We start from the raw sequence: 24,073 nt of genomic DNA, 5'->3' as shown, positions 1-24,073 counted from the left end.
CAGGCTCGTCATTCCAATTTCGTCTCTCGATGTGCGGCGAGGAGTTGACAGAAAAACTTATGAATCGTCTCGATTCTCGGAAGAGATAAGGTGTCGTCTGCGATTCTCATCATCAAGCGAGCGCATCGAGCTCGGCCCAGGTTCTCTTCCTTTGACTTTGATGAACATTTTCTTCTGTATTCCCTCGATTTGCTCCGAAAGTCTCCCGAAATCTTTCGGAAGGTTTCTTGACTATCTACCATGGGGATCATGACGGCGCGCCCTCCCGCCGCAGGACGCCGTGCTCAGAGCTCGGCGGCGGCGGCGGAGCTCAGAGCTCGGCGGCGCGGCGCACAGCTCTGGCCGGAATTCACTGGTCGATGGGCAGACGCCTTCTCGGCAGCGGGCCTCCGAGTATCTCGAATAGCACTCGTTCCGGAGGTTTGAGTAGAATCTGTCTTCTTCCAGCATTTCCTCGTATGATTATAGTCATAATCATACGCATGTCTGCCCAACACTGCTCCTAACATATAAGCTACTATGGGCGCAATGCTGGCTATCCCGCTGCTTGTCAGCCTCTGCTCTATCAGCTTTTTCTCCGTTGCAGCCTCTCCTGTATCAGCTGTTTCTCCGTTGCGGCCTTTCCTTCATCAGCTGTCTCTACTCTGGCAAACCGACTTTCCCTCCGAGAGCTGATTCCGACTGTTGGAAAGTGTGCGTTCGGAAGTCTTGCGATCTGAGTCACAGCTCGAGAGCCAAGCCGAGTAATACTTTAGATAACGAGGTTCTATTAAGATTGGCTGATCTACACAGGAGATCATGGTATTTATTGAGAATCTGAGCATGCGCAGATCAAGTGACAAACCGCGGATTCTCCAATAATTCCGTCGATTCTCGCGGCCGAAATAGTTGAAGGAATACAGGTTCCGGTTGCAATCCTACGTGGTTTTTGTGTGCCATCAGGGTATACCATGGATTCAAACCAGACGGCCGAGGGGACAAGGATCTCCTACACAGCAGAACGGAAACTGGAAGTCTCACGCCATGATAAACACTTTGGAATGACAGCAACGCTCCTTGAATTCAATATATCGAAGAGCATGCTATATCGCTGGAGCGCAAAGGAGGAGAAGCTTCCCACGACCGACAAAAGACGCAGAGCTTTCAGGAAAGGCAAAGCTAAGCTCCTGGCTCTGGGACCTGAGATCAAACAAAGGGTCCTTGAGCGCTGATGACCAAACAAAGCGGTTCAGGTGCGCGATATTCAGAGAAAAGCCTTGGAGACAGCGAAGAACGCCGGCATAGAAAATTTTAAAGCCTCGAACGAATGGGTCCACAAATTTATGAAGAGGAACAGCCTAAGCGTTCGGAGACCGACCGGCGTGGGTCAACCACTTCCGAATGGTGCTTTGAGAAGATCGCAGCATTCCGCGAGTTTTTCATGGATGCCACGTCAGAAATCCCACCCTCAAGTGTGGATAATATGGACGAAGTTCCAGTGCCCCGCGACATCACTCACTGACGCAGTGCTCTGCGTCACAGCTGCAGGAGAGAAGCTCAAACCGATGCTAATATTCAAAAAGAAACTAATGCCAAAAGAGGAGGTGAATGAAAAAGCGTGGATGAACGACCCCCTCATCGTCGAATGGTTAAATTAGATGCGGAAGGAACGCATTTTCTACGAGATCCGTTCGTGATCTCCCTCACCCGTCGGAGAGAAATTCATCGATATAATCGAGTTGTGAAAAACAATCCTCAGTCGATTCCGTGAAACTCAAATGAAAAGCTGAGGATGATCGATGTCTCATCTTCAGACACTCACCGGAGTCGCCCAGTAGAAAGAACTCGGAATGGCCTAGATCGGTTTCGTGGTGTATTCAGCTGGTAAAACAATCGCACCTCGATTCCGGGGAAAAGCTGGGGGCTTACTTGATGCGTTCCGAGCACGATTCACTGTTCGGGCCAAAGTCTCGGAACTCGGGAGATCGATTTAGCTGCTTGGGGGGATCCTCCAAACGTAGTTTCGATACATTGAAGCGGTGTGCATTGGCTCTCGACTGCCCGGCGTTTCAGCAAGCATTGCCTTCCGGCCACTTCGATCGCTCCTAGATTCAATTCGTCGCTGTGAGCTCCAACCCTCTCGAAGACTTCATTAGTGACGGAACAGGTGAGTAGACGGGCTTTACAAGAGCCCTCATGATGACACCTCCAGAACTGAGTCGATCCATCCCTGCTCCTCCTTTCTTCGATGTAGACGTGGCCCTTGTGTACCAGTCCTTCCCTACCTCTCTGCGAAACAACTGCATTCGACGCAGTTGCCATACTGGTTTGACAGAGGACTACGGTCACATCAAATGGAGCTCTAAAGACTTCGGCTCGAAATCGAACAATTCCCTGTGTCTGTGAACCCTTGTCGTCTACTTTCTTGGTTCACCACTGGGGGCATCACGAGACACCGTGAAACGTTCAGCGTCCTTTCCGCATCGAGTTGCCGACATCGAGCTCTCTCGCATCGACTTGCCCCTGCATCGATTTGACTCGCGTCGAGCCTTCTTTGCATCGAGCTTCCCCCGCATCGAGTCGTCCCGCATCGAACTGTCCCGCACTGAATTGTTTCGGCATCGAGTTGTCCTGGCATCGACTCCACAGACATAGACTTGTCGAATATCAGAATCCGGTCCAAGCTCGGCCCGCTGTCTGCGAGCAGAAATTTTCCTCTGGCGGAGCTTCCCGATGTCGTACATATTATACAAAAACCAAGAAAAAAATTGTGTACGAAAACTCATAAGGAAAAGTCAAATCGCTCGAGGAAAGCGGGTGCTCAGGAGCCCGAATCTCGGTTTTGCGCACATTTTGCATACATTCTTTGACAGCGCTTTGACGAGGCATCAGACCCAAAACACATTTGGGGAGAAGTTGCAGGGTGGCTTGCGAGACTTGCGAGGTAGTTTCCACCGTTTCCGCTGCTCCTCTCTTCATCCCCGAGATCGCCTCCCTAGCCTGGAGGTGAGCAGGCCTGCTATCATGGCTGTGAACGCCGATCTTCAAGGGATATCGGCTGACGAATCTTCAACCTCAGGGCGATATGGCCAACGACGATCATCCTCGAGCGAGGCAAGACTTCTCCACTTCGCAGGAGACATCGACGCGAGAGTCATCGCCCTTAAAACCGTTGTGGCCACAACGGTTTCCCGTGGCTTTCTGCGAGCAAATCCGTGATTCGTTTGGAATAGGCCTCAGAAGCTTGCGTGAATGACGGAAAATAGCAAGGATCAGGCCGAAGTTCAACGTAAATACTTGATGCTCATTTGCACCATCTCCTGGTGAGAGGTAAGATTCTAGTACATGTTCTCCACACTCTGAACAGTTACCGCACAGTTTGGAAACCGTGGTGTCCTCGTTTTCGGGATGGTTCCACAGAAGTATCGCCATACTGGGATTAACTTTTCTGAAATCCCGGAAAAACCAAAGGCGATCTCAGGCATCGCGTTTTTGCCCGAACTCGTTGTCGAGGAATATATTCTCCAATTGCTGTGTCGCTCTCTTCCACCTTATTCGTGGACCGCATTCCCCGTATGTTCGATACCCCCATCAAAAGTCGCAGCAATATTTCTAAACCCACTCAGCTCGTTTCAACCATCGCTATACTGTCGCATGGAATATACCGAATCTTGCCGACATGAAGCGTCTGTTCATCAAGCGACCGTCGATTGACACTATACTGATCATGTTAGCCGGACACAACATTCACATTGCCACCTTCAGGAATCAGACTCAGCGAACCGGGATTTTCGGTGTTGGCCCTTCGTGAGTGGGCTGTTCCACGACGACAAGCTCGAGCTTCCCGGGCTCCTCCCGTTGACATTCTCAGCCATTTCGCAGCTGTTTCTGATTTCCCTACAAGCTCAGCTGCCCTTGCTTTCAGCTTTTGTCGCGTGATGGTGCTTGTCTTCGGTCTCATGGCTGATACCGGAATCAGGTGAAACCCTTCGATGACTCAGCCACACACGTCGTTATAGTCCATCGAATCTCGGCGAAACCTCCATTTGAAATTTCGTACGGGCGAGATGAGGCCATCCCGGAACCCTCTTTGATTCAAGATAGACCTCAGTGCGGGAAACCTAATCCATACGCGGTTTGAATGTAGACCGAGAGAGAACCTGCATCGCCGGAGCGCTTCTCTCCACAGAAGCGGGGGGAGGTTATCCCCACGGACTAAATTTTTCCTCGGACGAGGAGTCTTCAGTCAATTGAAGTCCATGTCCTCAGCAAAATACATCAGAATCTTACTTCCTCCCGACTGCCTGAGCCGACCATTCTCCCCTTACTCTAGAAAACGAATATTCACGCGGTTTAACAGAGGTTTTCGAGAGTTGACAGGGATCATCCGATTGACCCTCCTTCTTTGTTCAGTCCGGATAAAGATTGGGCGGGACAATGTCTCGTGAAGCAATCCCCTGACCCAATCCTCGTGATAATCCGATGCCTATCAACGAAGATCCAGCCCCGCTGCATGGATGACGAAGTTTCTTTGACCGGCTACTAAAGACATATTGAAGACGTTTTCACGTCGAAATGCTCCGGCTTCTCGGGTAATCGAGATCATTGCATGGCGCGAAAATAATTCGTCAGATTTTCTGTCAATATTTGACTTTTGGGCGCCGCGCCGGCGTCGTCGAGAATCTTACGATTCCGGGAGACTCTCTTTGAGTCCTCGCCCGGGACTACTTTGGCATGGCCCAGCACCCAGAGCCGGAGGAGATCTATATTATTCGATCGTATCTGTCCACTACAAAACCCCGAATGGCGCGTAATCGTTCGCTGCGATCCGAGCTGCTCCGTCATAAGGAGGAATTCGCGCGAGCCGCTCTAATAACTCCCTCCCCTACCTCCTTCTCCATCAGATACTTCTAGGGAGAGATCGGAGATGAGAATCATGGACCCTTTATTGTCGTTGGGAATTCCAAAAGGAAACGTCGTCGATGCATCATCGTTTTGATGTGGAGTTCGGAGACGAACATGATCGATCACCGACTGCGAAGATTTCCGTACCGAGTCTCTTTGATTCTGTGTCTGTAGTGTCGATTTTAGCCCACAAGCTTCGTACCTGCAATGATCTCAAAAGAATTAATTCCACAGGGGCCACGACGAAGGGATGGCAAACCGGACGAAGAAAAGGTATTCGAGATATCAAAGGCAGAGTCCAAGGATAATTGAGTAAAAATGCGAGGCACCAGCATCAGAGCCCCGGGAATCCAAGTCACCTCCGAAGCCTATCTCTTCTTTGATGTTTTTCTTGGTATCAGTTGAGTTCGCTTCCTCACGGATGATGTCCTCCTGAGGAATCTCTGAATGGTGAATGACCCTTTTGTGGAGTCGAGTGGGGCCAGTATCAACCGTGCTCCCTGAGCATAGCCGGGAATGAATACTCACAGCAACGTACAGCACGGAATCCTTCCTTATCCCGAGCTCCCCAATTTTATGCTCTCCGTCAACGTCTCGCAGGAGTTTCTCCCCATTCAGGATGACTTGCAGAATGGGAGTTATATGGTGTTTCGCCATGATCTGTCGTGGAATTATAGGGTGATAACGGCGAGGGGGAACAGTCGAATGAATCGGATGATATGATTGACTGGAATATCGCTGTCGAGCGATCAATATCCCTCCAACAAAGAGGACTCCTCATCACAATCCAATTACTCCGTGATGTATTTACCTTCACTTTCAAATCAACAAATGTATCGGTGGAAGTCAAAATCACCGATTTAGCGTTGGGAATTCTGCGACCCAATCGAGCTCTCTTGACCGGAGGCTGTAACGAGGAGACAGAGGTCTGTGGGTGTTAGCCACAAATCATGTACATTTCGTAGGCGAACTAGATCAGAGATACTCCCTCACCTCAACATCGTCAAGCCCATGATCATCCTGGCCCTCCGTCAGACTCTTGTTCGAGCTCTGGTACGCCGAGTGTTTCGCTATCAACTCGGCAAGGCTCAATTTCACGACCGGGATCGCTGCATTGTTGAAAACTGACAACGCCCTCTGATCTTCTAACAATTTGAGCTCCAAGCAGACTTCGCAAGGTTCTGAAGAGTAAGGCAGGTATTATAGAAGTCGGAGCATGGATGTATTCGAGATGGATCCCATACATGATCATTCTCTCAGATTTCAAGCGTCTAAGCACCTGGTGTTATTTCGAAATCCGAGTCCTTCCTACGGATTTTTACGAATCCATCGAAGGAAAAGCTAGACCGAAGAACTTCGCCCTCCTCGGGAGAGAGTAGAACAACACATTCGGAAAACGCGCCGTCGCCCCCAGATAGGAGAGTTTTGCCATGTGGACATATCAGCGCGTTCGGGGAGAATGTCGGATTACAGTCGGGCTTGGTGGAGGCCCGCAAGACTCTGCGTATGCTCACAGCTTGATCGACGTGTATCGCTAGCGCGTCTGTCTCATTGTGCAGAAAACTGTGCCTGAACTTCGTCAAACCCTTCAGCCGTCGGCGCAGCATTGATATCTCACCCGCACGCTGCGAAGCTATTTCCTTCTCTGTGCGTGATTCGTCTCTGGAAGAACCCATCGACAAGCCAGTTCAATAGGAGAGCTTGTAATAGGAAAAGCTTGGATATGATCTGTTATAGGTAGACGGGTTCCTCAATGATCAACATGACAGAAACACTCTCAAACTCACAGACATTGTTGGCACTCGGCGACAGTATCGGGATAGGCAATGCACGAAGGAAAGTACCTCCTCAACACGTTCCAAGCATCTTTCGGGATTAGCTTCTTTTCCCCTATCGCCAAGTTCCCATGTACACACGTCAACTTCTCGTTGAATGTTTCCCTCAGCTCTGCGACGCAAGTGCCTGCGTCTCTCACGGTGGAGATAATTTGATTTTCCGCCATTTTGAACCAATTCTGTAGATGCTTGCTGCTCACCTACGACATCGACCCGACATCATTCGATAAGATTATGATGAAGCCGCGTGCGTAGTCTAGACAAGGATTATCGCTCTCTACACAACTTGGACTCACCCAGAATGATTCTTCACATTCCTTATTCTTCAGATATCCTACGAAGGCTTTGTTGTCTACTTGCAACTGCAAACTAAGCGCCATACGTTTCCCTAGTTGAACTACACATTCACGACACAATTCCTGGGGGACCACAGACACCGGTCGCCACGCTTCGCTCAACTCATAATTCATACAGAATTCCTGGAATTTCGGATAGAATCATTAGCCGTGGTATCGTGGGCGGGGAACACTCTCGGGATGAGGTCACCCGTGAGGAACCGCTTACATCAAGGAGCAATGCTGCCGTAGATGAGATCACTTTGAGTTTCGAGAGTTCAGCACTCTCTGGCGAGAGCTTCCCGTGCGAGCAGGAGAAGCTGTCCGTATGAGTTCTTTCTTGAGGTTTAGCTTCAAGTGCGTTGAATTTCGGACTGAGACCCTGAGCCAGAGGCTGCTCTATAGTGCTGCATATTCTTCTGAAGAGACGTTCTGTCCTCTAGAATGAGACGCGGTCCGCGATGCGATTAGTGGTATACATTTGCCCATTCTTGAATCTATATGGAAAATGCGAGGGAAAGAGGGGAATTCTCCGATTCCACCGAGATTTTTTACCTTCAAAACTTTCGACAAATTTGCCGTCGTCACGAAGCGGTACTCAGCACCAGTTTCATACGGAAGCTGCCTGATTATTGCTTTGAAGTCCGTCAACAAGTTCTGTGCTCTCTCTGTGCACGAGGCTCGGATGGACTGGATCTCTTCCGCCTGAAAGTAGTCAAATACGACGGCGTGAGCGCAAAGATTGGCGGTTCGATCCGGTCCGGCTGAATTGTTAAGAACGTTCCCGACTGCTTCAGAGAAGCACGATGGTGACCGAGAGTCACGATTTCGCCTCTCTACCCACCATTTTCTTGGAGTCAATCGACTCCTGTTGAATGATTTTTTCGAGATAATTGTGCAGGGTGACATCCGAGAATGATTCGCTTCGCACGTCTTTCTCGATCGCCTTTCTCTCGTACACTAATAGGTAGGCTCCAGTAGAAGTGAATGTGTGGTCATCATTTTTAATTTTGTCAGCCAAATTCTTTTGAACTTGGCAGCGATTCCCTTTAAGCGGTTCGTCTCCGTTCACAATGTCCGCACACGAGCTCTTCGAATCGACCCCTGGATCTGAAATATATGTGCTGTGCGACTCAAATTCAGCTGCAAAACCCGACGGTGGGCAATTATCGACTTGTGAGCGTTGCCTTCCGAACTACCTTCGATCTCATCTGGGAGCGGGTCACTATCTGGCGGGTCATCATTGACCACTGATCCGTGGACAGGCTCCCCGTCTTCAGTCATGATGGAGCGTTCGGTGAGGCCGTTGCTGTCATTCGACTGCTCTTCGCTCCCACAACCATTTTTTTTCGAGGGGAGGACATTCTGCTCGCTCTCCTGATCGATCCCCGAGCTCAGGTCTGGCCGCCCTTTCATCGCGGAGACGTTTTCGTCGTTGAGTCGATACCAGAGACCGTCCTCACCCATTCTGACGTTGGCGATATAATGTCCTGAGTTCGCCGAGTGACCAACGTGGATCAATGCTGCACGGAGTTTGTATAACTTCTCGCCACTACATCCTGTAAGGTCGTCGTGGCTGAAGAATGTCTCCTTGAATAAATTTATTGGAAGCGTTCTCTCCTCAGAAGCTACGTCGTACCTTCGAGGAACGGGCCGAGATCCAGAAGGTCCGGAAAACGGAGTGCCGATTGTACTTTTTTCTTGGTTCCGCTCTTCGCATCGTAGCGGTATCGCATCAGCTAAATCAGATGGAGAAGGAGGTCTTGAGGAATCTTTTTCGGGGATTGGGGGCATCATCGCCAACGAATTCTGAGCACGGCTCAATTACCTGGAGGTTCAGAGTAGGCGGCATCCCTGTGAATTCCTCGTAAGTGACAGCTCCTTTCTTGCTGGCACATGTGCCACATGTGAAATCCCCCTCGATTCTCCGTTTCTGCAGAGAAACCCGCGTAAAAGTCATTTTCTTCGAGCGGAATGGCAACGATGATGGGTCTCCTCATTCCATTCGAATAATTTATATCCTTGCGCCGGATACGGGATCAAGGAACTGCTTCGCCCAAGACGCACCTGACCCAAAGCCTTTATACACTGACGTACATCACGGTGACCCCGGACGTTCAAAATCATATTGTAGAAATCCTGCGGACATCGTTTGACTGCTCCGCAGCTCTCGCATTCGATCACAGTCACTTGCTTTCCTCGATAAGCATCAGCGAGCTCGTTCGCTAAGCTCCCATCTCCATACAACCCTGCGGGTGGACTCTCTCTGATTTAGACTTGCGTTTTCGATTAGTGCATTGCAGGGGCGACTGCAGCGCCAATTCACCTCACTGCAGCTCTGCTTTTCACTACACTGGGCACGATGATGGTCACTGCTCGGTATCGAAATGCACTCACGAAGCTGCTCCAGGATCACATTGAATAGGAGGCTGAAACACTCCGAAGCATCTTGTTGATACTCCGCATCCAAGCCCAGGACTTCGATCAATGGTGTCGGATCAACGCTCCTCCTGCGGGAATAATTGTTCATTCGCCCGAAAAATGCCTGTCGCTAGGGGGGAGCGCGTTCGAGCAGCAGATCAGAAAAGGACTCACTTAATCGACTTCATCATTTGTGCGAATATTAACTGAAGGTGACCAACGATTGTTTCCGGAGAGTCGAAACCCAAGGAGCCCTCTGGAAAGGAAAAACTGAAGTTCGTCCTAACCCTAGTCACAGCGAAGGGTTCTCAAATATAATTAGGTCTACGAAGAACTCGAGCCGATCTCAGAGGACAGAACTAACGTTCTCCGCAGTCCAGCTCCCTATTCCACTTCAAAATGACGTCCCGAAATTTGACGTTGTGGAACCACACCTGAAAAAATACGAATATCTCGAATTTGAAGTTCGTTGCGGGGGCGGACATCCCATCGAGCTAAGAATCAGGATTCTTTCACCTGCAGGATACTATTCAAGTAGCAAGTTGCCCCGAGATTCCTCAATCCGACCGGTTCTGATAGATCACGAGTTGCAGCGGCCTGGACTGCCGTCTGGTCGCAAAGCTTCTCCATGGCATGATTGGCCAGAGAAGCGCCGCCTAGAGCCGAGAGGCATCGAGGGTTTCCGATGCAGTTCCGCCTGAAGGGTATGTTGAGTATATGAGTGAATTCCGCCCGGTGATACTCTGATCGCACGAGTTTTCGCTGCGATTTGGAAAGCATCTCTCCCGCTGGCACTGATTCATCAGTACGAGAAGACTCACTTGCATGAGTTCGCCACACAGTGCTCGAAACTCAATCTGTATGTCTGCTGCATTATCTGGTCGGTCACTACGGACTCGACATCGACCCCTTTTCCGATCCAAGATGTGGCCAATTGATCGAACTGCAACTAGATCCAGAATGGGTCTTCATCACGTCATCCGGTAGTATTGATAGGGTGCTATCAGAGGTGATGAGGTCCCTTTAGAGCAGATATTCCCGAGCTCGGGGTCGCGATTTCTCTTGTCGACGGAGGAATCCCGGAGGATCACGGAGGGCGCCCTGAGCCCGGGACGATTCAAGCCGTCCCAAGAAGCGACTTTTGCGAGTCACTGCTGCCTTCCGAGCGGCTGTTTGGGGTTGCCTGGAGGAGAGCTCGGGAATTTCTGGACTAGAAGAATTCATGTAGCACCTTCGCACTACTCACTTTCGAAGGCATGTCGGGCTCGGAACTTCGATTGTTTTGTAGAGACTAGAAGACGGAGAGATACTGTAGTAGTGTTGGAAGATATTGGTGTTCCGATGAGCACCTCATCTTGAGCCTCGGATCCCGATCATCAGCCATTACTCAGACGAATACATCGACGAGCCTGGGTCGAGCGTCGTATGCTACATTTCGCTCAGTTGATGATTCGGTGGAAATCAACGGCTATGATAGTAATTTCATGAACTGACGAGGTCTCGCAGCAATGGCATAGAATCGTGTCTCAATGGTTCCTAGATACCCGGTCAGAGTCAGCAATTGTTTTCTTGGCCCTCCGATCAGTCTTCAGGTATGTCTCCCGAAGACTATCTCAGATGACTGTCCGAGGTATTGCGAGCCGAACAACAAGATGACATCAAGAGCAGTGGCGGTTCCATGGTGGGTGGCATCAGCTGATTGTCCCTACCAGAAGTTTTCAATTCCCCCATGAGCCGCATGATAAAGCGGCGCCTCTCCCAAAATACATTGATCGCCCCCCATCAAAAAGAGTACTGGATCTGCCACTGATCAAGAGGGACTGCACGGATGGAGGATCCCTCATTAAGCCATCTTTGACGCAGAAATGTCAACATCAGACACCCTTCTAGTCGAACGCTTGGAGACTCACCCATGAACTTCATTCGGTAAGGGAGGAAGCTCTGCCGGCGTCAGAATCAAGAATCAAGTAAGTTTTGAATCGACTTTTGGAGGAGCAGCTCCGTGCTCCGGCAAGGGACGTTTTCTCTCAGTCAGAGCTGCTTCCGAAGAAAATCTTTCCCGATCACTAGCTGTACGAGTCAAGTCGAACGTTCGAATCGAATATTTAACTCATCGATTGTTCTTCGCGAGTGCCGCCAAAAAGGAGCACGCAGGGCTCCCTCTGCTTTCTGTGGTTGGGCTCTCTCAGACCGGGCTGTTTTGTTTATTTTCTTTTGTGTTGGTGCGCCCGCCAAGGAGGGCTTCTGAAAGGCTCGTCTGCTCATCTTCGCCCCCGCTCCGTCTGCGACTGCGACGCCGACGATTGCGACGACCCATCCCTTCGCTCGTATTTTGGCTGCAGAACGAAGAGTTCATCTTGCCCCCTTGAGCCTCAGGTCACGATGATGCCCAGAGCAGGGTGGTGTAGGTGAACGGAAATCCTCCTGAGGATCACGGCGGTATCTCTCTCAACTCTCAATGAGGCTCAGGATTGATGCTTATGATGATCTTTACCGAGAGTCCGCGCACAGCGGTTGAAGTTGCGACATAGAAAGACACGTCCTTCTCTGGCCTTTGGTCCGCTTCTTAGAGTTCGGTCTCTCGTATTTTGGAGATAAAAGCACTGATCCCGAATGAACATTGAACTTCCGCGTCTTTTTTTTCGTCCTGTGCAGCGAGGTCTCGACAACATGGCCATGAGCCACGGCGCCGATCGGGAATTCCCTCTTCAGCGAATTGACTCCGAAGGATAGTATGTGCATAGTGAAGACCACTTGAGTGTCGCTCAACGGGGAAGTGATGGAGAGTTGGAATAATTCTGTGTTCTGTGGAATGGGCCAAATTGGCAAATCATTGGACGGAGTGTCCTTCTTCCGGAGTACGCTTTGCGTCCCGATTTGCCGCGGAAAATCGGGTCAAATCGCTTCCTCTCGGCGGAAAACTTTTTCTCTCATTTCGCAACTCTAGCGATGGGGCATTCCTTGCTGCAGCCATGCTGGAGCACTCGATTCCGGTGCATGGGGAGAATTCCGTTTTCTCAACGGGATCAGGTTTGAACGTCATTCAAGAATCGTTTACGACTTATCGTTAGAATAGTGCCGAGCAGTCTTTTCTCGGCGCGCGAGGCGGCGTAGACGTGTCACTTCCCGAGCGGCTGCGTGGAGCCCGGAGGCGGAAGCCCGCTTGTCTGGGTCCGAGGGGTACGGACACGGACAAAGTCGAACAGCTCTCAATGCCGTTGCGCGCAAAACGAATACCGGCAAATGATCGCTCGAGGACTTCGGGATCGACCTCGACTCCCGCACAGCTTGCTCGGTACTGTGTCTATCGCTTGGGAACTGTGCTCTAGGCCCGCGCGGACTGTGGCGCGTAGCTAGCGCTTAGCCCCGACTAAGGACCCAAGCATCAACTTCGGATGTTCGAGCAATCGGATCGAATTCGATTTCGCTGACTAAGATACTGCTACATCATACAGTCTTATGATATGTTACAATCGTACGACACGACGTCATGACATATGTGACGACGTTGGAATAGAATCATATGACACAGTCACAGGTCATATGTATCATCACACTTTAGTTCCCCCGTCGGAACAGAACTTTTTGGATATGGGTATCGTCTGCGCACTTCAGGATCTCACGTCTCATGTCAGTCGTTGGTGGAGCGCCCATAACCAGGGAGCTATGCGACAGGAAGTTCGATTTGACGGCTGCACACCCCAGCGATTACGCCACCCCCCCGAAAACTCGTCGGAGAGTTTCTCAAAAATATCCGAAGGTGAGTCTGGAACCTCAGACTCAGCCTGAGTCGGTTCGGATCTCCGTGGTTATCATTGATGTTGAAATTATGTCGCGCGGGCAATCGTTTAGGAAAGGAAGCCTGGGCTCGCTCGAGTCTGACTGCGTCACAATTTCGAAATGGATTGGCGGCAAAGATCAGGGAGGGCCTGAAACATCCGTGAAGCTATCCGGTTTCTGAGAAAATCGATCGGATATCCGAATATCGATTTAGTTTCATGATTCAGCTGTTATGCCGAGCCTCTAGCGTCGACAGAGTCCTTCCCTTGTGAACGTGACGCCATCTTTTTCGGATGGAAGCTTGGGCTGATCGCCGTCTGCAGGCGACGACAGGGAGTTCTTTTAAAAAACGGGAGGAGCGCCGTAGACTGCAGACGCTGCGGCTCTGACTGTTGTTTGTGTGGTTTGTAATCATCGTGAGGGTCCGACGACGACGTCGTCGTACGATGTTTTCTTCACTGAGTCTTTGAGAAGGATCATCGATGGTGCTTTCGTATTTATTACTCGGAGAATCGCGGTGGTGAACCTACACTCATCGCCGCTGTCAGGAGACACTCCCCCTATCTCAATGCTTGCTGCGCAGCGATTTCGATATCTGTGCTGTACCCTTCTCCGGGCCTTGAAGCTCCGCATCTTCGGGAATTGAAGATTCCCCAGAGGTGCAGTACCCCTGAAGTCGCGCCTTCTCCTAACCTCGCTTGATACGCAGCTCGCAACGAGAAGCAGCTCGCTCCGGTTTCGATCGGGATATGACTCGCATGCACTTCCGCGGATACGAATTGCCCAGATGGACGCTTCGAAAGACGATCAGACTATCACAAGCTTGATACACGCGTACGGTCGCCAAACCCATCGGCTCTCAACTCATTCAAGTTGTCGTCGGAAGTGAATAGCTGAATCGACAGCCGCTACGCGCGATCATGTATTGCCTACAATGGCTGATTCCGGTCCTTTTCATTCCCAAACCGACGAACATCATCTTGCTGCAGAACCAGGTGGGATTATGGATACATTCCGTTCTTCGGTCCGAGGTTTCTTACGTATATCCCGACATGACTCCTATCTCCTCATATCGCAGAAGCACAGGGCGTAGATATCGGAGTTAAATCCTCTCGAAAATTACCCATCCCAGAGCAGACATCTTCCTCACCTTTGCGCGAATTCTCGAAGGCATTTCTCTCGGAACTTTCCGATCAAAATTTCCCGGACTAGACGTCTCCTTCAACGTGTCGCGGTGGAGCTTCCCTTAGGGGAATATTTTTCCGCGTCGAAGCTCGGGATATTAACAAGTAGCATCTAGCCTCAGAGCGAAAGAAACTTTCATGCTCGATCCTCGCACATCGTTCCGAACGCATGAATAATGGGAGAAAATGAATCCTTCCAGGTGGTTCTCTTGATGCTCTACCTTGCTGGACTCTTCCTGGATAGGAAACCTTGCATCATCTGCTCGTTTATTTTCGTCACGGCAGTTCTGGTCATTTGTTATTCTGGCATAGGGAACTGTTTATTCTTCGGCTCTCTCAACTGCAATTCCGTATCATGCGAGTGCGTATGATCATCAAGCAAATCCTGAATTTTCGTTCGCCGGATGTTTAGTTACGCCGACGCTCTCGCTGGAGCCCATCAGAGTCACGGAGGACACACCTAAAAATCCGATGCTGCCTGAAAATCCGAAATGATCCCGATGCTGAGGCGTTTGTCGACGTTACACATCCCTTCGGGTGATGCAGCTCTTCCAGAGTCTCTTCCGGCATGGTTCTAAAATGTATCCGTTCTCTTTGGAGGAAATTCCTCTCGATACCAGCATACTCTTCGCGCGGTCTCTGATTGTGATGGAGACTGCGCGTTCGATCGTGTACAGCAGTATGTTGGGTTTGGATTGTTTGAATGAGCGATCATTCTCTGGATACAATGCGATTTATCGCCTGCAGCGTTCCCGCTAATCCTGATCATTTCTGTTCCAAGTGCCAGTGTCCAAGGCCCATTCTGAAATTGTAAGCGGGAGTCTTCTTCGGGGTTGTTAGAGTAGATGTCAGCATGTATAAAACATGTGTAAATAGACCTTACCTAGAAGGTTCGTATGAGATTCCGAGCTCTAAGGAACACTCTTCACGAAGAGAAGAGACTTCAGGGGGATGAAGATATAAGGGCTTCCGAGGGTTTCCTGAGTTATCTTTCGGAATATAGGAATCGCGATCGATGAAGAGATATTTTCCCGGTCTTCAGCAAGAAATAAAAACTTTACTAATATAATCCTAGATTCGGCATATCTTTATTTGTCATTGATTGACTGACTGATTCATTCATTGACTTAAGTTTCCCCGTTCTCTCTTGGAGACATCTCACGGGATTCTGGCAAGAGATAGAGTCTATACTCGACCATATTCCTAGGAAACTCCATGGCTAATTAGAGATCATGCCGAGCAAGTCGCTCGCGAAATCTTTAGGGGGGAGCTCGCGGAGGCTATCAAAACACTACTCACTCAAACTTGGAAGTGCATGAGAAGAGATGTATCATCATCAAACATAATAATTAGTATAATTCCGATCGAACCGCGGTCTGCTGGCCCCCGTCGGATCACCGAAGATCTATACAAATATGAAAGATCGTAAAGAGCTTCGAGCTCCTCATTGAAAGACGTGGCGGTATGATTGTGAGTAAGGTAGACTGTTCAGCTGAGACTGGCCTGTCTCGATTGGAATTAGAAACCTTCATCATCCGGAGGGTGATGTTCGGAGATTCTCTCCAACAGTACTCGATGTACTCTCGTCAGAGACAACAGCTTAGCGCCTCCCGCTGGGATCCCTCGACCCGATGAGACCCTTGCCTACGGTGGATAGCTCGAATGCTATCAGCGGATGTCGATTGAGAAAATGAGGAATTGAAAGACTCTCGAGCGTGCCTTCTTCACTACCGGAAACAGCATCCGCTAGGTCGAGGATACTAGATCAGTTATCTAGAACTTACTGAAGGTCAATCCGTCAAGCCGAATTTCCGCTTGGCTATATCTATGAGCAGTTTGCGCATATCGAGTTTGAATCCCTCATACCACTCGACAAGTGCGACTCTGCGTTCAATTTTCTCCTTCAAGCTCAGAGCCGCTTCCTGGCCCAAAATTCGCGGGAAATCCGTGATCCAGTTCTTGACATAGATGAAGGGCGCCTTGTGTTTCTTCAACAGCCGTAAAGCTGGATTCTGGGGTGGGAGGAATGATTTATCTCCCGCGAGAGCGCCAGATGAAGCCACCTTGCCTCGATGAAGCAATTAAATCGCTTTCTCTATGAGGACAAGACTGGGAATTTCAAATAACTGAATGTTACCTGACACAATCCCGGGGTCGTTTTGTCCTCCACTACCGGCACGGATCCGTACGCCATTGCTTCGTAGATTCGATAACATTCGGTGTTCATTCCCACAGGATTCAGGGTCAAATCCGACAGCGAGAGGGCGTATTGGTACATTTGGAGGCTCTGGCTCGTCTCGTTCGGCAGCCATTCTTCTCTCGGCTTCGTGAAACAAGCCTGTGGAACACGGAGATCCACTAGATTCAGTGATACCTATCATCACCATTCGAATCTCCCTCGAAATGGAAGCTAGGGGACAGAATCCGCGCAGAAGGTTTCATCGATCAAGATCCTACCTTATTCAATCCGTTCTGTCTTGAAATAATATCCATGAGAACTTTCCGAGAAGATTTGGGATAAACGGTTCCGAGGAAGTTGCATTTGTAAGGCCTCGAACTCTCGATATCCAACTTATGCGAGTCCAGAGGACCGAATCCGCGGTAGGTTGCGACACCTGCGTTGAGTTCCCTCTCAGTATGCCAACGGGCGCCCCGATCTCTGGACTAAATCTGTATCGTGGGATTCACTGAATCAAACTCACCGAGCGGCCACTGAAAGATTTCGTGATCATCAACTAGACCGGTGTCGTAAACGATGAAAGCCGCATCAATTTTGCCACCTGAAAGTACATATCATATTCGTTTTGATGTGCCCACTGCAGCCAAGTCTCCTGATTCGGGTGTACATCGGAAAGCTAATATCGGAGCCCGATCGTACGTGCGCGATATCAATCTTTTTGAACGAATACGAGCTCTTGCCTTTCGATCGCATGTAACGTGTAAGCCAACCATTCCGACATTGTTCATCGCCGAGGAGAATTACGATCGTATGTTGAAGACGAGGATAATTGTCAAGATAGTCCAACCAGGATCGAGCGAAAGAGATCTTGTCTTTGCTCCTCCCATTCAGCACCAGGATGAGATATTCCACCTGATTTCAAGCGTATGTGAGTGACTAAGCCGACGCATAGGAGCAGACCGCCCGTGCATCGGTCTCCAGGATTACTCACGTCACTCGGTGCGGTCTGTGGGATGATTCCCGGTCCGGTGCGATACTTGAAGCGAATATTTCCAATCTTCTTGGACCCGGATCGCAGTGCTCCATCCTCTCGCGTCTCCAGACGAGCCGCGAATATATGCTCCCACAGATAGTTGCCTTGGATCAGCAATTATCATGAATGACAGCATAGTTCGAGAGCTTTCCCGAGCAGATGGGGGCATACATCACCTACAAGATACTCACCAATCGCAGCTTTCCCCCAGATTTCCACCGTGTATTTTGCCGGACGGTTATCTTCGACTTGACGAGAGTACGAAGTGTGAGCGGGATCACCTCTCGCGGCGTTCACGCGCTCCGGCTCGAAATCCTCACCCCAGGGATTCCAATCATCATCGGAACGATCCACCGTAGATCGAAGATTAGCCTTGTCTAGATAACTCGATGCGGACTCTGAAAGGAACTCGTCGTCATGTATCGTAGGAGCATACAAGATATCACCGTGAACTCCAGAATGGGTTTCTCCGAAGATTTCAATGTGGCCGGTGAGGCTCGCGACACTATTGAAGTACTCACGATTTGGTATACTCCTGAGATTCCGATCTTCCCGGGTAAAGAGGAGGTAGCCGGAATAGCACGTGAAGCATATGTAAGCTCCCAAGAGCAGCAGCAGGACTCTCCGGAATAATATTGCCATATCGTACCCGATTGAGGGCGGACTCTCCTCAGCGTCATCAGCCGATTTCTGGTCGCCAATTCGAGATAACCGATCCGTCAGAGCTGCCGGATAGGACGTAGTTTCCTCCCCATTTCAGTCGAAGACAACGACGCAAATTTTCTTCGAAGCATAGCGGGCGCGAGGATTTCTCCCTCCTTGTCATATAGATCTCGAAGAGCTGAGAGTGAATCAAGCATCAGGACCCGCTCTTCTACACGACGGCGCAGCGCTCGTAAGGATTTTCCCCCCGAATCCGCTCAAAGAAAGCTCATTGGGGATATTTTATTTCCCATGGTGTCCAGCTCTGATCTGGAATCTACAGACTGCCGCTCATATCCGATAAGATCCTCAACCTACCGTAGGCTCTCTTGGTCGGTTCTCGGTACGGAACGTTCATTGCTCACGGAGAGCTTCCGCGTGAGCTCATGATCGATCAGCGCTCCCGGTAGCGGAACACATTTATGCGCGCATCCATCGATGTACTAAGAGCTCCCAGAATGAGAGAGTCCAGCATTTGATTCAGTGACTCTGTCGGAGAGCCTGCTACCGATGTGTACATTGGCAACCGTACTCCGTCGGCTAGTCACTAAAGCATGGACAAGTTGGACTGCTACTACGGAGCCCGTGTGCGCGGAGTCTTACCCGCCGGCGCCAAGAGACGCACGAAATAAGCAGTGTTAGCCTCCTCCCTTATGAGCTTTGAGGACCGAGAGCATTGAATGCACTACGATGATCGAGCATGAAATCGACTGACTGAGGAGTAGAACATATATTCTGGACCGTAGGTTCACGAGCTTCAGACCTCTACCCCCGAACTGCCCGCGTCAGAGCATGAGGCATGAGCTCCACATCGCATCAGTCTTTCGGTCCCAGGATATCATCAATAGTGGGTTCCACGAGCAATGAGCCCACCGATCCCACATATTCAGGAGTTCCCGACACGGGTCTCTAACAATCGTCGCATTTTCGGAACCCGACCCGACTCGCTGCTCCGGGGAACTTTGTATTTCCGCTCGTTCCTTTTCATCACCATATCACAGAAGACAAGGGGACGAGAGTAAGGCTTTTATTCGACGAGATTCCCGTATCTACAGGACTTGAAGATCGAGCCTGGAGCGAGGCTCCGCGGGACGATTACGAAATCTAAAATCAGCAGGACTCGAGTAGGTACAGACTTTGTGCGGCGGGAGCCCATCGAATGAACCTCGCGGATTTCACCGGCGATCATTAGAGTCGAATGTCCTTGAACCTGTTCTTTCCGTCATCATCTCCTTCAAGAAACAAAGTTCTGCATTCATCTGACACGGGCTCCGTGCAGAGCTCGAAGCAAATCATCGTTCCGCTGATCATCGCCCCGGCCTCGTCAGATATTCCTTCTTCACCGCTTCTCGCTCAGCTAGGGGCGGTAGAGCTGGATTTAACCCCTTCCTCATCCGATCCTTCCGAACGTGATCCTGCGGGAGGAAAGCTATCGTATTCGGGATCATTCTATCGGATGAGCGATTCCGCCAATCGCTGCCGATGCTCGTCTCACCCAAAATTTCTTGCAAACTTTATAGTTCTCGAAGTAGACATGGCATTTGTCCCGATCGTCACTGTTGCGAAACAAGCACTCCAGACTCAGCTCGCTCTCCTTGAAAGGGAACGAGAACTTTGGTTCTCCAACTCGAATCTCCGTGTGAACTCCACAGCTCGCAGCCTCATTCGTCAACTCACCTTGTGGCAAGGATTCCTTTCGGCTAGATTCCCTCCTGCAGACATCGCAGTCTGATCCCCAAAGGAAACGATCGCTCGGATCTCACCGTCCCAACATCCGATACGTACGGCACTTTTGCGCAGAACCACATCAGCAGAGTCGGAGAAATGACCCGTGCTGTCTCTCACTCGTCAGTCGGAGAGCAAGATCGCCAGCTGATGTTGACACCTGTGATCTCTGACTGGAAGCCTGTGACGAGCTCGCATCAGTCCAGTCCGAGGACGGATCGCATCTGGTTTGGTCGCAGGTGGATCCGCTTGAAGAATCGAGTCTTGATCCCGCCGAGCTAGATCCAACCACAGCCTTCAAGTGGAATCCGACTCGTCATACAGCTCATTGGATACGGTCCAGGACAACTGGGCGACAACCATCTGGGCAAATCGACCAACTGGGAAAAACCAACTGGGCAAATGAACCAATTGGGCAAGGTCCAACTGGGCAAAAACCAGCTGGGTAAAATCCAACTGGGCGAAAACAATCCGGGCAAATATGAACTGGGCAAATACCATTCGAGCAAAAACCGACTGGGCAGAAAGCTCGATTCCAATGGCATCCTCTTGGAGGAGAAATCGGGACATCATGAAGTGCCTTGATAGAGTTTATTCTCTGCAATTACCTAACTTATACCGATAACCGTATCGGTATATCACACCGTGAAGAAGGAGCTAGAGGAGCGTATGAATGTTCTCATCGGCCGCCACGTATTTACTTCTCTTCCTCGGAGCCGGATGGCCGGCTACGAATGCTTCAACTTGGGAGTCGCGACCTTTCCGAACTTTTTTGAGTCCCTCAACAAACTTCCACACTGACGGATGCTGCACCCCGGACTCGGTTTGCAGTCGGCGGTGGGTCGCTTCGGCATACTTGTTGGTCCATGACGATGCTGGAAGGACTCAGAGCGGGCCACGCATTTTTCAACAGGCTCAGCATTCTTGTGTACGATTCTTCGGAGCGCCCCATTTGGCCGCGACCGTCGATGATGAACATCGTACGAGGTCGTCGTACAATGTTTTTGTTACTGAGGAGAGGAGGCCTATCTGTCGAACAGGCCACAGTGCGGAACATTGAACTGAGATCAGACGACATGACGGTTGAGGATGTCCGATTGACAATCCTTCCGAGAAGCGCTATGCCGATGGTTGAGATTCTTTTGGGAAAGGATTTCCTGGATAGGGGAATGGTAACGGTCTACTGCGAGGGTCAGTCATGGATTCTGAGAAGGGGGCATTGAGCGAGATCTCCAAATTATCTCCGAAAAAGGAAGCGAGGATCCAACTTTCTTGAAGGCCACCGGAGAGGTGAAGTTACAGCCGCGATCGATTGCACTCATCGAAGCTCAGACCGGAGAAAAAGAAAATGAATTAGTCGTTTTGGAGGATGGACCGAATGAAGCGGCGGTTTGCCAAATGCAAGAGGGGAAGTTAGTGATTCCGGTGACGAACGTTGGTCAGGAAGAGGTCCCCATCAGAGCGGGATCCGTCGTGGCAAGAGGAACTCAGATGGGAGAACGGAGCGTCTTCGAGTATAAGGTGAACCGCATCGAGGTGGGCGCTTCAGATGAGCCGCTGGAGGTCACGCTCTCCGACATCACGATAGGGGAGAACGTTCCGCAGGCGTATCGACACCAGTTGCTGGAATTATTGAATCGGTAGCGGAGCGTAATCGCGAAATACATGAAGGAGCTCGGTAGAACAGAATTGATGGAGTTCGAGATAGAAGAAGTCACCGATAGTCATCCCGTGCGATGCAAGCCGTACCGATTGTCAGCGATGGAGAGGGAAGCTCTGAGCGAAATCCTACGCCAGATGAGAGAAGCTCGGATGATCGAAAGATGGCAGTCCTCGTATGCGAGTCCGGTTCTATCATCTATCGGAGCAGAAGGATCCGAGCGATCTGTGAGCGATTATTCTCAAGCTAATAAAACGAGCATTTTAGAGCTTGTTCATGAGGGAAGTTTTCGATGTTGTCGATAGTGTATGACAGGAAATAGCTCTCGCGGGACAGTGGTAGGAATAGCCGGCCAGTTTCCGACGGACTCCTTCCGTGTTTTCGGAAGTTCTTGTGAAAATTCAGACGCAGGTCTGAATGCCTGCGCGCGATCTCTGCGAAAGCATCACACGTCATGGTCATGGTCCATGAGGCGGGCGATCATGACCGAGGTGGAATTGTAAGCTCATAAATATCCTAAATCATCCCGTCCCTATCCCGACGCCCTCAATGTGAACCACGGATCCTCGCCCTATGCCATCAGCGATTCTAAGCACCCCGGAGACTGGAGATTGAGCTAAGAGCGGTGCGGATGAGCAAGTAGCATTTTTTTGAAGCTTCAGAGTTCCAGGAATCATTCACCAGAAACCCTCTCTATCGGAAGCGGATTTCATCTCTCGTCTTCTTTGAAATCATGAGGCACTGATGATCTGCGATTTTGAATGCCGTGCCTGCATACCGTATCATGCCGTGCCTGCGTACCGTATAATAGAGCCACCTAAGAACTTCTTCTTCTTTTTTTGGAGGTCCGTAACTTTTCAGAAAATCTACCGAATCGGACGTTTTTTTTTTGAAATTGTAGAGAATTGGATGGACGTTCCAATGAGCATGTCACTTTTGACATTTGAATACGTTTTGAGGGAGTTACAGCCGTCTCGATATCGCTTATTTTCGAAATTTCCGATGTCATTTTAAAACCCTCATAAGTCGGGACGAGGGTATCGCATGGGCTCTCACGAAGCCAAGACTGTGGCGGGAATCAACGAAAACAACAGAAGAGATCGAGCCCCGTGCCAGAAATTTGCGACCAATCACGAAGGAAATGAGTGCTGGGCGAGCAAAATGAGATGCTACCTGTGCAATGGTGAAAGTCATCTGGCCCGCTGCTGCAGAAACAGCGCGAGACCATTGAGATACGGACAGCGTAAGCAGAACAACAATTGGAGCGGTCGGGCGAGACCACGCAGCTTTCAGAGACGAGTGAATATGATACAGCAAGACGAAAACTGGACCGATGAAGAATCATCGGAGGAGCGATTCGAAATCAATGCCATCAGCATAGGCAGTCGTGGGCTAGAGTCGACTCCTCGGCTGAAAACAATTTGCAAAATCGACAACGGAGGAAAAGGACCACAACCCAGGGGCCGTTGGGAGGAAACTGTACAACTCGGTGAGGTGAACGTTGTGGTCAAAATTGACACGGGTGCGGAGGTATGTGTTATCCCGAAAGTTTCTATTCGACTCGATGATGGGATAGAACAGCAACCCAAAACCACGGGGGACGAGAACACGATTGGTATCGTATTTTGGGGATGATTATCCATCCGAAAGTGTAGTGGACTTGACGGTTCGCTTCCGTGACCGCTCAGCAAGTGAAAAATTCTTCATTGTCGACGCTCCTTTCGCCTCAACCCTCAGCGGCGATGCGTGCCAGTCTTTAGGGATGATTGCAAGACTTGCAGAAATCAAGACGCAGAGCGATAAGAGTTGGATTGACGAGTTCCCGAATGTCTTCAATGGGAAGGCGACATCAAGGGGTTCAATGTCATCTACAGCTGAAGGATTCGTACACGCGGTTGCAAACCCCGTACAGACCTATACCGCAAGCACAGGAAGAAGCTGTCAAGAACGAACTGGACCGCATGCTCATGAAAGGCGTCATTGCGGCGGTGTAAACACCAACCGAATTCGTTAGCAATATAGTGCCAGTGATGAAGCAAAATGGTAAGCTACGAATTTGTTTGGTATCCGATTCACCTTAATCGAGCTCTGAGGAGAAACTCCCACCCCATGAAGCGCTTGGAGCAAATCCAAGCGAAACTCGCCGGCGCGAAGTTCTTCACGGCTCTAGATGCGGATGAGGGATTTTGGCAACTATCTCTAGACCACAAGAGCTCATTGATATGCACATTTGCAACCCCGTGGGGCCGATTCCGATTTTTGAAAATGCCTTTCGGAATCCTAACTGCATCTGACGAATTCCAGAGGATGACGGACGAAATCTTCTGTGGCCAGG

General features: G+C 50.2%; 3 protein-coding genes across 3 annotated transcripts; all 3 read right to left on the bottom strand.

Annotated features, from left to right (window-relative positions):
* Positions 1 to 4,909: 4,909 nt before the first annotated feature.
* LOC100899691 (ubiquitin carboxyl-terminal hydrolase 48) lies at positions 4,910 to 11,663 on the bottom strand. Its single transcript, XM_029110944.1, has 22 exons — positions 11,386 to 11,663; positions 10,722 to 10,766; positions 10,297 to 10,424; positions 9,992 to 10,172; positions 9,840 to 9,909; positions 9,650 to 9,731; positions 9,452 to 9,564; positions 9,122 to 9,303; positions 8,883 to 8,987; positions 8,694 to 8,793; positions 8,254 to 8,613; positions 7,899 to 8,164; positions 7,610 to 7,759; positions 7,284 to 7,493; positions 7,016 to 7,198; positions 6,672 to 6,919; positions 6,164 to 6,546; positions 5,878 to 6,065; positions 5,696 to 5,791; positions 5,413 to 5,544; positions 5,244 to 5,316; positions 4,910 to 5,086 (listed from the first exon to the last, which is right to left on the bottom strand). Exons 2-22 carry the CDS (start codon positions 10,731 to 10,733, stop codon positions 5,067 to 5,069), a joined length of 3,282 nt encoding a protein of 1,093 aa, XP_028966777.1. The 5' UTR covers positions 10,734 to 10,766; positions 11,386 to 11,663; the 3' UTR covers positions 4,910 to 5,066.
* A 4,396-nt stretch (positions 11,664 to 16,059) lies between these two features.
* On the bottom strand, positions 16,060 to 18,444 carry LOC100899548 (ribitol-5-phosphate xylosyltransferase 1). Its single transcript, XM_003741446.2, has 8 exons — positions 18,173 to 18,444; positions 17,843 to 18,049; positions 17,610 to 17,755; positions 17,359 to 17,530; positions 17,142 to 17,219; positions 16,897 to 17,054; positions 16,577 to 16,777; positions 16,060 to 16,451 (listed from the first exon to the last, which is right to left on the bottom strand). Exons 1-8 carry the CDS (start codon positions 18,291 to 18,293, stop codon positions 16,230 to 16,232), a joined length of 1,305 nt encoding a protein of 434 aa, XP_003741494.1. The 5' UTR covers positions 18,294 to 18,444; the 3' UTR covers positions 16,060 to 16,229.
* Positions 18,445 to 19,378: 934 nt separating this feature from the next.
* Positions 19,379 to 20,214, bottom strand: LOC100899409 (coiled-coil-helix-coiled-coil-helix domain-containing protein 7). The gene is made up of 3 exons (XM_003741445.2): positions 20,031 to 20,214; positions 19,849 to 19,947; positions 19,379 to 19,768 (listed from the first exon to the last, which is right to left on the bottom strand). The coding sequence occupies exons 1-3, from the start codon at positions 20,073 to 20,075 to the stop codon at positions 19,661 to 19,663; spliced, it is 252 nt and encodes an 83-aa protein (XP_003741493.1). The 5' UTR covers positions 20,076 to 20,214; the 3' UTR covers positions 19,379 to 19,660.
* Positions 20,215 to 24,073: the final 3,859 nt, after the last annotated feature.

This window comes from Galendromus occidentalis, unplaced genomic scaffold, assembly GCF_000255335.2.
Source record: "Galendromus occidentalis unplaced genomic scaffold, Mocc_1.1 scf7180000077174, whole genome shotgun sequence".
Taxonomy (NCBI): Eukaryota; Metazoa; Arthropoda; class Arachnida; order Mesostigmata; family Phytoseiidae; genus Galendromus; species Galendromus occidentalis.
The sequence above is the reverse complement of the archived record's forward strand: the minus strand, read 5'-3'. Positions and strand labels throughout refer to the sequence as shown.

What these genes read in the sequence shown, in the direction of transcription:
- LOC100899691 (XM_029110944.1), bottom strand. An exon ending in GGAGCTGGACTGCGGAGAAC is followed by an intron (nt 9,732 to 9,839) that starts GTTAGTTCTGTC and finishes TTTCCTTTCCAG; the next exon opens with AGGGCTCCTTGGGTTTCGAC. An exon ending in CGATTGACTCCAAGAAAATG is followed by an intron (nt 7,760 to 7,898) that starts GTGGGTAGAGAG and finishes GACTACTTTCAG; the next exon opens with GCGGAAGAGATCCAGTCCAT.
- LOC100899548 (XM_003741446.2), bottom strand. Translation starts at nt 18,293, where the DNA reads ATGGCAATATTATTCCGGAGAGTCCTGCTGCTGCTCTTGGGAGCTTAC. An exon ending in CTGGGGGAAAGCTGCGATTG is followed by an intron (nt 17,756 to 17,842) that starts GTGAGTATCTTG and finishes TGCTGATCCAAG; the next exon opens with GCAACTATCTGTGGGAGCAT. An exon ending in CACAGACCGCACCGAGTGAC is followed by an intron (nt 17,531 to 17,609) that starts GTGAGTAATCCT and finishes GCTTGAAATCAG; the next exon opens with GTGGAATATCTCATCCTGGT.
- LOC100899409 (XM_003741445.2), bottom strand. Translation starts at nt 20,075, where the DNA reads ATGTCTGCAGGAGGGAATCTAGCCGAAAGGAATCCTTGCCACAAG. An exon ending in AAAGGAATCCTTGCCACAAG is followed by an intron (nt 19,948 to 20,030) that starts GTGAGTTGACGA and finishes TTCCCTTTCAAG; the next exon opens with GAGAGCGAGCTGAGTCTGGA. An exon ending in AAGTTTGCAAGAAATTTTGG is followed by an intron (nt 19,769 to 19,848) that starts GTGAGACGAGCA and finishes TTCCTCCCGCAG; the next exon opens with GATCACGTTCGGAAGGATCG.